This window comes from Pempheris klunzingeri, chromosome 24 (genome assembly GCF_042242105.1).
Source record: "Pempheris klunzingeri isolate RE-2024b chromosome 24, fPemKlu1.hap1, whole genome shotgun sequence".
Taxonomy (NCBI): domain Eukaryota; kingdom Metazoa; phylum Chordata; class Actinopteri; order Acropomatiformes; family Pempheridae; genus Pempheris; species Pempheris klunzingeri.
In genome coordinates, this window is record NC_092035.1 from 2709885 (window position 1) to 2723535 (window position 13651).

The window sequence follows — 13651 nt, forward strand, 5'->3', positions numbered from 1 at the left end:
GCAGTCTACAAACAAGATAAGATGCCCCAGGTTGCACTTCAAATCAGCGATGCCTTGTTGGTACCTCCATAGAGGGGGGTGGGAGATGCTGTCTGACTTCTAATCCTCACCGACCCCTGCGCTACCTGCAGCAAGGCCAGTCCTAGTAGTTTGATGTGTAGCTTAACTGATACTAGATTATTATCATCAGTGTTGCTCTTAAGAATCCGGTATTGGTCACTAGCAATATGTAATGTTTTTATACGGTTAAAGGCAGTGAGCTGGGAAAATATTTAATCTACATTCACCACCTCGTTAAAAATATGAACGGAGATAGTGAAAATGTAAAAACAACTGTGGATTAGATGCCGTTGCTCGACCTTGTGCCTGCCTGATTGCCTAATGAAAGGGCTCATTGGTAAAGGTCCTGGGAGCCTTGGTGCTGATTGGCTGTGTAGCTTTTAGGTCACAGTCAGGGGGAGTTGACTGGGGCACAGTTTCATACCGTGCCACAGCCACTCTCTCTTTCTTCCACTGTGTTATCACAGGGACAAGCAAGTACATTCATTGAAGCTCTTTTTGAATAGCAGAAAGGCATGTGTGAAACATTTCAAATTAAAACAGTTAAAAAAAAAAAAAACACACTCTGCATCCTCCCCAGCTGACACAGTGTGCATCTCTTTTGTCCCCATCTCCCCCACAGTGACCCGCTCTCTAATGGGTGTCACAAGACCCGCTACGTCCCCTGACTGGCCACGCTGCCTGAACAAAACTCCCTGTGTCCGTCTGTCCGTGTCCCTGTGTGTGTGTGTGTGTGTTCGTCCCACTGTCTGTGTAGCTCATTGAGCAACCTCATTACCCGAGTGGTGTTGAGATGAGACACAAAGGCGCTGGCAGACGAGACAGTCTCTTGCTTGTCTTTCTTCAGTGCCTCTACTTGACAGCTCTTTTCTCGTCAAGATCGTGTTTCCGTAAGAAATTCCTTGTTTTAATGTGCTAATGTGTTGGGACAAATGGAGCCTCTCGTTTAATGGGAACACCTCAGTCCAAATCAGAAACAGGATTTTCTCACGTCTTTTTAAGACCTGACAACCGGTCATCCTCAAGTTATTTTAATGACATCATATCAAGTATTTTCTCATATTGAGACCCTACTAGCCACTTTTCTTGCTTTTAAAATTTTGCAAGTAACATAAAGTAGCAAGTGAGGCCATAATTTATAATCCACAGCATTTTGTTGCTTTTTAACTTTTCCACGCTTCAAGAGAAATACTTTAAATTCCTGTATAGGCGCTTTGATCCCGTACAGCAGCCAACTACTGCACTGGGATCAATAGACGTACAGTCACGTCATTGGCCTCCTGTTTGAGACTCAAACGAGAGACTCTGATTCAGCTTTCTGGCCATGCTTGCTCATTCCACTCACACACTCTGTTGGTTTCATTGCGTTGTCATCTCTCTCTTTTCCCGGCCTCTCTCCTCATCCCTCCAGCCACTTTCTGTCTTTTATTCTCCATCCAGTCTCATCACCATTTGCTCTTTTGTCTATGCCACTTCCATCCTTACTTGTCTTGGGAGTGCTGGAAAGGGGCCACCAGGGCCAAGGCTGTGTGTGTGTGTGTGTGTGTGTGTGTGAGAATTGGGTCAGTGTGCTGGTATGCAGCAGCATTATACAGAGGCAGGGGTAAGACATCCAGTCCTGGATGTCATGTGCTGCTGCTTACTGCTGATTGATCATTTCTTTCCCCAGCATTCATCTGCTGTGTGTTGTGGACGGCAATGTACATAAGCAAGTATAGAAATCTGCTTGTGTCGCTGCATCTGCTGCCCAAGGTAGCTGGAGGTTGTGACCTGCCTCTTTATCACCTTCCATCCACCCGCCCACTCACGCTGCCAGTTCAAATGTCACCTTAGATCTTCACGTGACCCTCTGCGGGGGTCATCCATCCCTCATTACCACAGCTGTACCACCACACACACACTCTCTCACCAGTGACCTTTTGAAGAGCCGAACCACGGCACCCAGCAGTCCTCTCCCTCCCTCGCTGTGTCAAGTAATAATATGAAACCAAGTTTGTTTTGCACCTACACAGCTAGTTAGAAAGCGTGTCGCTCAGTTTCAGCTCTCTGTTGTGTGTGCTGTTGGTGAACAACAGTAGGTTGACCTGGTTAGAAAGCCAGCCGGCACTGACATAGTTAAGTATGATTGATCTTGCATTAATGTGAACGGTGTACAGAGGGAGAGGCTCTTTGTGTTGCAAACCAGGACGCAGTGGATACGAGCATTGTGGAGAAGTGTGTGGGAAGCAGTACTCCCCCTTTGTCCACACCGACTCTGTGGGCAGACCACTAACGATACTGCTGAACGTTACTGCTCCCTCCTGTTAAGTGAAAATCCACCCAAAAACACAAACATGTAGAGTAAAAGTGAAACATGGTGACAGCACCTGAAGTTTATTTTCTTTAACTGGCACTTGGGGCACAGTTTCTAGTTTACACATGCTCATGAAATAATGCTTGTTTAACAGGAAAGTTCAAATTCTATAAACCCCCAGTGTCAGCGCTGAGTTTAATAGAGCAGCCTGTTAGCTTATTGAGGTTCTAGCACTGGCTGAGTTTTTCTCCACAGCATTCTTAATGGAGACCTCATAGAATAGTGTATTTTGTTTTTAGGGTAGATTTTAACTTAATGTCTCTGGCTCTAAAGGCAATAAGTCAGTCAGTGGTTTAGTGCTGAGCTGGAGAGAATCCAGCAGAACATCTGGCCGTGGTTAAGAGAAGCTGCGATGGGAGGAGATGGAGGCCAGGGAGGGCTGAGTGATATCTCAGTGCCTCAGATAACCCCTCCACGGCCACGCCTAGCTAGCTGCTTCGAGGGGCCCTGTAGGGCCCAGCTGCAGCCCTCCTGTGATCAACCCATGCCTCTTTCAAGGGTCTGTGTAACAGGGGCCCAACCACAGGAGAAGAGCTGCGACGAGTCCATCATCAATTAGTTGGTCGTGCTTATTGTTTGCTTTTTCCTGCCTCTCAAAATGTGATGATTTACTGCAGTTCTGTTTAGTATCCTTGTAAACTGAAAATACTTTTGGACATTTCAATTCTGACTATAAATTGTCAGAACATAGTGAGTGAATCAGTAATGAAATAAATCACTAATTGCAGCTCTATATAGGACAGCAGGCAGTAAAAGTAGAGAGCAGAAGATGTAGTCATGTTGTTCTGATCGTGCTCTGATGGGATGACGAAAGCACTACTGTACTACTGCTGAGATTGTATTGGAATTAAGAAATAAGGGTCCTAACAATGCTCCCTCTTCACGGCACCAGATGCCAAATGATTTGAATTATGAAACCTCTTTGACCCTCTTTAACCCCAGTGTATTGCGAGAGTTAAGGCATTTGTTCAGTCTGGTTGTCACGGATAAATTCCTGGTCAGTCATTGTTCATGCCCTATGATTATGCTAGACAAAGCACGTTTTGCCATAATTCAAAAGTGTATTAAATAATCAACATAAAAAAGACTTGGTCAGGACTTGAAGCACACAAAATATGAATTTTTCACACTAAAATGCCAAACATCACCTAGTTTCAGCCTCGATGTCGGACAAAACAAGAAGTTTAAAGGTCTCCACTTCTTGACGTAGTGAGGAACATATGACTAATCTGTTCACTGTGGAAATATCTTGCAAATTAATGGAAAATGAAAATACTATAAATCACTTATAGCCCTTATCCACCATCATAGTATTGCTTAATTTACAGCTATGTTGAGAATATGTGGCTGAGAAACGTACTGAATCAGATGATAGTTTTGGCGCTCTCAGTGCCTTTGTTTGCCAGTCCATCCTAGAGTAACCTTGTTAATAGATTTGTTAGATTGAGAAGACTTGGTAGCATCAATCAATTTACCAAAAACATATGTTATGTTGACATAATTTGTAGTTTTCTATTGCAGTTTATTGCTAATCCCAAACTAAGTGTTTTCTTCAGTAGGACAATGAATGGATGAGGGGATAAAAACATGCTAAGAAACTCCAGGCACTCATCTCATCACTCAAGTGTTAATGTTGTGTAACCCAGTTGTTTTGTGGCATCAAAATTCAATAACCTTGTGGTCAAGATAACCCTATCTCCACCCAGAAGCTGTGAGACATTTGGGTTTATGTGACCGTAAACTCTTCAGGCTCACAGAGAAGGAATCGTGTGCAAAACCACTTTGGACAGTCATGTCCTCACCTCCCGCTATCTGTTTCAAACCGCAAATCTGTTAATCATCAATGAACCCAGTGTAAACAGACATTTGTGTTAGGCTGTCTCAGGTTTACACACATTTATCTAGGAACCGTCAACTATCAAACTGTAAGAATTAACAGCTCCAGTTTATTAGCAGCCAAAAAGAGAGATTAATGGCACTGTTAGTAAGTTAGCTGTATCCCACAAATATCTGGACGACCTCTCTGTGACTATATCCTTGGATCAAAACAAGCTTTGTCTCAAGAAAGCATTTATTTCTGAGTGAGCGGTAGCGCCAGAAGAAGAGGGTTGCTGGAGAGCAGTCTTGATTGTTCAATGCCCAACTTTTTTTAAGACAAAGAAAGACCAGTCATCCAATATTTACTTCTATATTCCACATCTGCAGGTGCAGTGTTCACACCTGGTGCTGGGTGTAGGCTAGAGGGCTTTAAACAGCGTGCACTCCTGTCCTAAGAGAAAACAGAAAAGGTGGTGGTAATGAGTCAGTGTTGACTCTCTGTTTAGCGTTTGTAGTTACAAAATGGTGATTCACATTATGCTCACCATATCCTACAATCCTCTCTCACAAATTAGACACTAGTCACACAGAAAGCACATGTGCTTCGTGGGACCATGAACAGAAAATAAAGTCAACAAACTAAGTTTATCTTAAGTTTGCTAAAAGCATAGCAGCAGCAGCTGTGGCTCAGAGGAAGAGCGTGTCATCCACCAATCAGAAGATTGATTTGATCCCTGGCTCCTCCATTCCGCATTTTGATTTTTGTGTTCTTGGGCAGGACACTGCATTCAGCCTCTGGAGCGACGTGAGTCTGAGCTACAGCTGCTGCTCTGCTGTTGGCAAACCGAAGATGGATAGATGCTGCAGTCAGTTATTTTGCTGACTTTGGTGTGTGTGTGTGTGTGTGTGTGTGTGTGCTGCAGATTGGCAACCTGCCATCAGTGTATGGTATGTGAAAGGGTGAATGTAGCGTTAAAGCACTTTGAGTGGTCGGAAAGAGCAGAAAGGCGCCGTACAAGTGCAGTCCATTTACCAATTAACATTATCATATCAGAGCAAGGACAAAAAGGCAAAACCCCTCAGTATATAGATATTAGCAAAGACATGTTTAGTTTTTAAGAGCTTATATTTTCATTTGTCTTGCTTTAAACATTTAATTATCAAAGTGGTTTCAGATCAGTTGAACTAACTGACTAACTGATCTATTGATTAATTGTTTCAGCCTAATGATATATGTATAGTTATCGGAAAATTCTAACAGTCCAAGTGCCCTTTGGGGCGAGGCTGACCCCCGAGCTCCTCTTGGTAACACCTGTGATCATTCAACCCAGCAGAGCAGGCTGCATCAGCGCTAGCAGCTAGTACGCGGGGAGCCGACAGCCATAATGTCAGCATCAGTGTTGTTTTTGTAGTGGCGACCCCTGGGATCAAAGTGGAGAGGATTAAAGGCATTGTAAAGTGTCCCTCTCATCCCCCTCTCCTGCCCAGTGAAAAGAGAGGGCCCCTAAGCCTGCATGGCTTTTATTGTTATAATCCATACAGTTTCAATTGACTATGGAATGCACTGGCTAAGATGATGTTGGTGTTGGAGTGGCGTTCATGTGTCTGTCTGAGTCGGTGTGACTCTGCATTTGCATGTGTCTTTGCTGTGCAGCCGCACACGTAGTTAGTTATTTTGTACAGTGTATTGATATTTGCGGCCCCGATACAGTTGCTGCACTGACCGGCAGAGACACAGCAGCAGTGTGTTCCTAAAGAGTCAGAAGGGGAATACCCATACCCAGTCGGGTCAGCTCCTAAAAATGTTCCATGTTTTATCTCCTCATGGGGTTGGGGGTGGGAGGATGGGGTTGTATAGAGGCCTCTATTTCGGTCCTTTGTTTATGTAAGGAGTGGCAGTATGGTGTTAGGAGAGCAGAGAAGTCTGGGAATGTTGGGACTATATAGCCTGGGAGTAAAATGCTCATCAGTGGTATGTACTGTATATAGTAGGTTTCCTTACACTGTGGGCTCAGACTGACATTATGATCTTTGATGATGGGAACAATTAAACAATTGTTGGTTGTCTGCCATGTGAAATGTAAGCTGGCAATAGTTAAATTAATCAGCGTTTTATTTTGTATTCACTTGCCTGACCAAGACTAATTATAGCAATGTGTTTAAGTTCTGAAGATCTGTAAGTCACACATGCACACACTTCCGTAGGTCATTAATCATCACGCAGTCGACGGCTGATAAGCGTACAATGAGTTCGCCAAGCGGAGTGTGGATGCTCACCCCTGTTTTGTCTCTTCACAGGGACGACATGTCAAGACCGGACAGCTGGCTGCCATCAAAGTCATGGACGTCACAGAGGTAAGGCTGAGCAACGTATTGTTTCAGTTTCACAGTGCGAGCATGAGCAGTAGTCCTGATGCAAGGATGTAACAAAGAAAATCAGGCTAAATAAATTCAGCCTGATTTTAATCACATCTAGTCAGAGGTCTCACATGCACACCTATGTGTGTTGTGTTATTGCTGTCTTTGCAGAGATTTACAGATTTGTCATGTCAGGTGTGTGTGTGAGCTTTTTGTCACAACTTGAAAACGTTAAATGCTCCAGAGGAACGTTTTTTTCCCCACATTATATTACAAATTATTGTTTGTGTACTGGAAAAGGTTAAGCATATCAGCTGTACTCAAACATGGAAATTAGATGTTATTTGGGAACACTAGGCTGTGTTCGAGTCTTTGCCGTTATTGTCTGGTTAATATTAAAATCAGTAGACAATCTATTGGATCTGATGATTAAATGTTTCTGAGGTTACCGAGGAGAAAATGCCACGCTCTGTAATGAGTCCTCCCCCCACCATAATAAACAGCAGGGGAAGGGTAGAGGCAACAGGATGCTTATTGAGTGAAGTGCGTCATTTGGCGGCCAGCAGGCTGCCCTCAGCTGTGGGAGGTCCTGTCTGCAGATGAGGGAACGCACACAACCACACATGCACATACGCAGAAACACAAAGCAGAAGGTTTCAGAGTAGCAGGGAAGGCCAGCAGGGCCAACCACCCACACGGCCGTGATAATGATGGAGGAATATGGGTGTAACTGTACACACGCGCGCACACGCACCAATAACAGGCTTCACTGGTGAATGGGTTGCACTTACTGCCTGGAGTTCCTCATCATCCCCGAGGGAGCAAAGTCTTAAGTCATTGGCTAAATTTTACCCATGCGTTACGACCCTCATAAGGACACATTTACCACTATTGAGCGCTAGCTATTGAAAAGTACAGTGAAAATGTGATCAAGGTATCCCTGAAAGAGGCTACTGACGCAGCAGCAGACAGCCTGTTTGCCCCGACTTGCTTGCTGCCACTCCTTACATAAGCTTATGTGACTGGTGACACACTTGCCTACTTTGTTACCACGTGTAACTGGTATAGAGAACATTTCTCAACCATTTCCTGCGAAGGTGTGCCTTCTAGCCATGAAGTGGCTTCTGTTGAATGGAAATCGTTTGTCACGCAAGGCAGGTGCCTACTGACACGAGACCGGTTCCTGAAAATTTGTGCTGCAGTTGCAGTACTTGGCACTGTCCATAACACTGACTGATATGGGGTGTGTGCCATGAACACTAGCTTGTGCTGCAGTAAATTTCCAAGACAGCTATCATAAGTCAGACTTTTATTACCTGCACACTGTTGAATGATTCATCATCTATTGCCTTCATCATTAAACTAATGAAGCTTACTTAGTGGCAGGCCTCCCTCACTGATTTTTAAGTCGGTGTGACTGTAATTTGAGGGCATCAGTTGCTTATGGATAATGACGCAGTTTAATGTGATGTGACTGCACTTTTGTCTTAGTATACACTGTGATCCTTTTAATTTTAGCAACTGTGATTTGAATTTTTCACTATTTTGTCACCTTTTATCGCCCAATGATTAATCAATTAATTCAGAAAATATCTGGCAGAAACCTCACGTGTGGCCAACCCACTAAGGTGTTGGACTAAACTTGACTTTGTATCTTCATCACACTCAAATTGTTGTCGTCATCGACTAACTGCTACCGGATCATCGTCTGTATGGTTTAGTGAAAGCCATGCTGCACTCCTTCCTCCATCCACAGGCACGCTGGCCTGTCCAGTATCACTCTGACCCACATACTCAAATCCAGAATCTCCTTCACTCCTCTTCTGTGCCATCATACACTCCTCTCAAGCTAAAACGGATTCCTTTTTCTATGTTGTCTGTATTTTCTTACATATTTCCAGTCCTCTGGTATGACAGGAGTTAGACGTGACTCTTGCGTAGCTACATTTAAGCATCATATTGGCTTCGTTTTAAATTGTGGTTTTGTCGTAACCCAAAATGTATTGCGTAGTTTTCAACAGCTGCCTTATTATGTGGTGGGTGTAAAATTTTGAAAACAGTTTTTCCCCCAAATGATAGACCCTAATTTCTAAAGAAACCACCATTTAAAATGTGTATTTTATATAGTATTCATACTTTGTATCTTTAAACACTGTCTCTCTCTCTCTTCTGTCTGTGTGTCTCTCTCTCTGTCTAACACACATCACCATATGATTGTGTCAGTCTTTCCCCTCACCTCACCACCTGACTTGTGGCGGCGAGGCTTTCACTGTCATGAGTGTGATAATCCAACAGCTGCACAGCAGAGAGAGACGAGTGGGGGGACAGGGGGGTAGATGGGGGGAGGGGGAGCACACAACAGAAAGGCTTACGTCAACTCAAACGAGTCATGCAGCAGCAGTATGGCTGCCTGCATAGACGGCCAACTGCCATTTTGCTACAGCACTGCACACTTAGCGTCACATTTTGGTGCTGTGGAGCCTGCTGATAACTGAAATAAGATCCCGGTTAATGTATGTAAAGATGCACTATAAGCCCCACACATTGTATTTTGCAGTGACCGTGCTGTACAGCCACCCCCACCTCTTGTTTCTGTCCCCCTCCTCCCACTGTACTTTCTATAAGAGAGGCCATGTAACCATAAAGCAAAGCTCTCGCGGCATACTGATTCCCTGCATGTGTTCAATTAGTTTGTCACTGTTAATCACTGTCAAGTTGCAATCGGGTGCAAGCAGGGAGTTAGAAATGCAGCTAGCTGTGACCTTTCTTCTCATGATGTGATACTGGACAGGTTTGCTTCTGTTACTTGCACTGAAGGCCATTTCCAACAGAGACTAAACATTGCATCAGAGCAACATCTGGCAGTTGATTTAACTATTTTTAAACTCTGCACTGATTTCCCTGTTGCATTCTTTATTGTAAGGGCCTATCTGATTCCCTGCATTTCATTTTGAAAAGCCTGCGGATTTATCACTTCTACATTAAGTGACCCTACAACAAGTATGCATGATATTTACTGTGTTTTGAGAGGGCAGGATTCACACCTCAGGATGATGTCAGCCTCAGACTAATGCATATTTGTGTGGGATTTGCCATCGATCTAATGTATATCTAGTGTTTTTTTTGTGCAAGGGATTACCGATTATGACTAGTGTACACATAAATTCACAATGAGACTCGCTCATGCATCATTAATCCGTAAACAAAGGAATCATTTGCCCGCAGACGGACGACTCATACTGCATTGTTATATAGCTGAGTCCTAGAAGCACAATGAGTAAGGCCTGGGCAGGCTGAAATAAAACCATCCTAGGGCGTTGTCACGTTGCTCGACCCTTTCTACGACCCCCATGTATGGACGTGAATTGATTTGGATCTGAAGTGAAATGACATTCAACTCCAAATGATGATTAAAAGCTGATGCGGGCACAGTGTTTATTGTAAGAATTGTCAGTGGAAGGATCAACACCCTTGTCGTTTTATACCTAACGTGTGTTTGTGTGTGTTTGTGTGTCTAGGATGAAGAGGAAGAAATTAAACTGGAGATTAATATGCTGAAGAAGTATTCCCATCACCGAAACATAGCCACCTACTACGGTGCTTTCATTAAGAAGAGTCCCCCGGGACACGATGACCAGCTATGGGTACGTCTTTTTTTGCTAACCCCACTAATCAGTTTCTTTTTCCATTTTTTTGGTCAAATAGTACTGGACAATCTTGTGGTGATTCATATTTTGTACTTGCTTTTTAGTTGGTGATGGAGTTCTGCGGAGCTGGCTCAATCACAGACCTGGTGAAGAACACCAAGGGAAATCAGCTGAAGGAAGACTGGATTGCCTACATCTCCAGAGAGATCCTCAGAGTGAGCTCCTCTCCTCTCCTCTCCTCTCCTCTCCTCTCCTCGTCTCGTCTCGTCTCCTCACTCATGCCCCATGTCTCTCTCTCCTCCTCAGGGTCTGGCCCACCTACACGCCCACCATGTCATCCACCGGGACATCAAGGGCCAGAACGTTCTGTTAACTGAGAACGCTGAAGTCAAACTAGGTGAGTACACACACAGGTTATCATATTGTGGGTGTCTTTGTCTACTACGTAGAAAGGCAATTATGTACACAAAACATAGAAGGTCTATTGCTGAAAAGATGTCGACCATAAATGGCAGCAAAAATGAGGTTTAATTCCATGAAAAATCTTACGGATGCCAACTATAAACATGAATTGTTGGCATAGCAATTAAGTGCTTCAGCTGTGGCTTATCAAGTGTAAAAATAACAGTGATGACAGTGATTAAAGCCCCCAGTGTGGAATGTACAACACCTTTGACTGTGCTCCCTCTAATGACTCCCTGTAGTTGACTTTGGCGTGAGTGCCCAGCTGGATCGGACCGTGGGGAGGAGGAACACTTTCATTGGGACCCCGTATTGGATGGCCCCCGAGGTCATTGCTTGTGACGAAAACCCAGACGCTACATACGACTACAGAGTAAGAGTCTCTGCAGAAGCCTCACTCAGAATGAACTAACATTACGTACCTCTGGGAAACAGGTGTATTGTACCTGTGAACACCTTGATTTGTCTGAGCATGTTTTGGTTAATGGGCGTCATCTTTTCCTGCAGAGTGATCTGTGGTCTTGTGGTATCACAGCTATTGAAATGGCTGAAGGGGCACCACGTGAGTACCTTTTTTTTTCTTTTCTTTTTTTTAAAAATGTGAGCATTTTTCTGTTTGTTCAGGCTCTTAAATTGTTATTATTATTGATTTTTGTGTGTGTGGATCTTCTTCCAGCACTTTGTGACATGCACCCAATGCGTGCACTCTTCCTCATTCCAAGAAACCCACCTCCAAGGCTCAAATCTAAAAAATGGTGAGTACCACCCAGAAAGGATGTTCTTTCTGCATGTGTGGGTATTTCTATTGTTTCCTTCCTCTTTTCACCCTAATAAAACCACAGGACAGAGGTTTTTTAAGGACCTTTTTATGTATAGATCTCCCTCTTGGCCTCTTTATGTGTGCTCTTGTGCATTTTGATTTTATCTGTGGGTCTGACATCAGATGAGGTAACTACAGAGGCTTGAATCCAGAGCTTGGCCTTTCTTCTGTGCTGTGCTGCTGAGCTGAACATCTGTGGTACACCTGCTCTGGCAGGCTCGGCCTCTCACTGCAGCGCCGCTCTGGACGCACTGCAGGAAAAACTATAGGCTCTGACTGTTTTTTCTATTAGCTGGAACTGGAGCTGAGAGGAATCTGTTCTTAACAGAAGCTGTGATATGAACCCGCTTCAACACTACTGTAGATCCTATCTAGATAATAGATTATTTTATAAATTATTACTTAACACTACTTAACTGGAAGCAAGCAGCACTCCCTGTCATGGAGAGAAGAGATAACACGTCTTAAATTCTTATTAAAAAGTTCTACAAAATATGGTGCCTTTAATAAATTGCTTCCACCAGACTGGAAACTGAAATATTAACAAACATAGTTAAAAGTATAATAAAAACACTGTTAAAAAAAATAATGATGGATTGTTTACCTGCTAAGTTTTGAGTAGTTTAATTGAACGTGAAATGAGCCCACATCTTAGCGGCAGCAGGTGCAGTGGTGATGATAATTTCATTGTACTGCGTCCCATATTTCAGAGTTTTCATGGTATATAAGTGATGAAAGGTTCAATGCTGCCTGTCCACACTTATAAACCTCAATTTGCACGGAGAAACCAGAGGCTGTTGTTATTCTGTGGAGTGTTTTCGGAGGCATGAAGGGAGGGAGTGTTGTTAGGACTGTTGGGTAATTTGGAATCAGAGCTTGTTTGCAGAAATGTCCGTCTTATTTAGCATCCTTGGTTGTGCTCCATCTTTTTGCGGCTGAAATATTTGTCTGGCACCCACTGTCTCTTTATATGTGTCAACCTCCCCGCCTTGCATTGTTCCTCTCTGTTGACTCTTCTACCCTACTCTTCCTCTGCAATCCCCTCAGGTCCAAAAAGTTTTTTAGTTTCATCGAGGGCTGTCTAGTTAAGAACTACACGCAGCGCCCCCCGACAGAGCAGCTGCTGAAGCACCCCTTCATCCGAGACCAGCCCAACGAGAGGCAAGTCCGCATTCAGCTCAAAGACCACATTGACCGAACCAAGAAGAAGAGGGGAGAGAAGGGTGAGTCTGGCTGTCTGTGTCTTCACTTTCCAGCTAGTTTGTTTGCTGTTTTACTGTCACAGAACACCTGGGAAGGTTTACTTTGTGTAATAGATAATCTCATGTGTGTTTACAGCTGTGGTGAGTTCTGGTGCTAACTTGTTATTGGTTTCTTGTACAGATGAGACAGAATACGAGTACAGTGGCAGTGAGGAGGAAGAGGAGGATCCCCCAGAGCAGGAGGGAGAGCCCAGGTATGGTTTAGTAGTGACAGTACTTCTTAAAAACAGGTGTACCTATTAGTTAGTAGGGGTAACAAACTAAACCCAGCGACTCTCTCCTAACCTTTATGTTCCATTTCCTCCCTTCTTCCAGCTCCATTGTCAATGTGCCAGGTGAGTCAACCCTGCGCCGCGACTTTATCCGCCTGCAGCAGGAGAACAAGGAGCGTTCAGAGGCGCTCCGTCGCCAGCAGCTTCTCCAGGAGCAGCAGCTCCGGGAGCAGGAGGAGTACAAGCGCCAACTACTGGCCGAGAGGCAGAAACGTATCGAGCAACAGAAGGAGCAGAGGCGGCGCCTGGAAGAGGTAGGATCATCTCTTTTTTTTTTTTTCCTCAAAAGACGAGACTGAGCAGACTGCACTTGTTGTTGAGAAATGTTGACATCTCTTTGTCGTCTGCCCCCACAGCAACAGCGACGTGATCGGGAGATGAGGAGGCAACAGGAGCGAGAGCAGCGTCGCCGTGAGCAAGAGGAGAAGAGGCGTGTTGAAGAGATGGATCGCAGACGTAAAGAAGAAGAGGAGCGCCGGCGGGCCGAGGACGAGAAGAGGAGGAACGATCGTGAACAGGTCAGTTTCTGTCCGCTCACACCAGGACGTGGTGAAAGAGATCATTCCTGTCAGTGAGTTCCAAAATGCAGACAATACAAG

At 44.3% G+C, this 13651-nt stretch overlaps 1 protein-coding gene across 6 annotated transcripts in view; it reads left to right on the top strand.

Annotated features, from left to right (window-relative positions):
• LOC139223488 (mitogen-activated protein kinase kinase kinase kinase 4-like) overlaps positions 1-13651 on the top strand; it is a 30592-nt gene that overhangs the window by 4558 nt on the left and 12383 nt on the right. For all 6 annotated transcript variants that reach the window (XM_070855407.1, XM_070855408.1, XM_070855409.1 and 3 more), the window contains exons 3-13: positions 6530-6586; positions 10108-10233; positions 10341-10451; positions 10543-10633; positions 10941-11071; positions 11206-11260; positions 11375-11453; positions 12566-12741; positions 12902-12974; positions 13096-13306; positions 13409-13570. In XM_070855407.1, the coding sequence (XP_070711508.1) occupies positions 6530-6586; positions 10108-10233; positions 10341-10451; positions 10543-10633; positions 10941-11071; positions 11206-11260; positions 11375-11453; positions 12566-12741; positions 12902-12974; positions 13096-13306; positions 13409-13570 (1272 nt within the window). The remainder of the gene's footprint in view (positions 1-6529; positions 6587-10107; positions 10234-10340; positions 10452-10542; positions 10634-10940; positions 11072-11205; positions 11261-11374; positions 11454-12565; positions 12742-12901; positions 12975-13095; positions 13307-13408; positions 13571-13651) is intronic.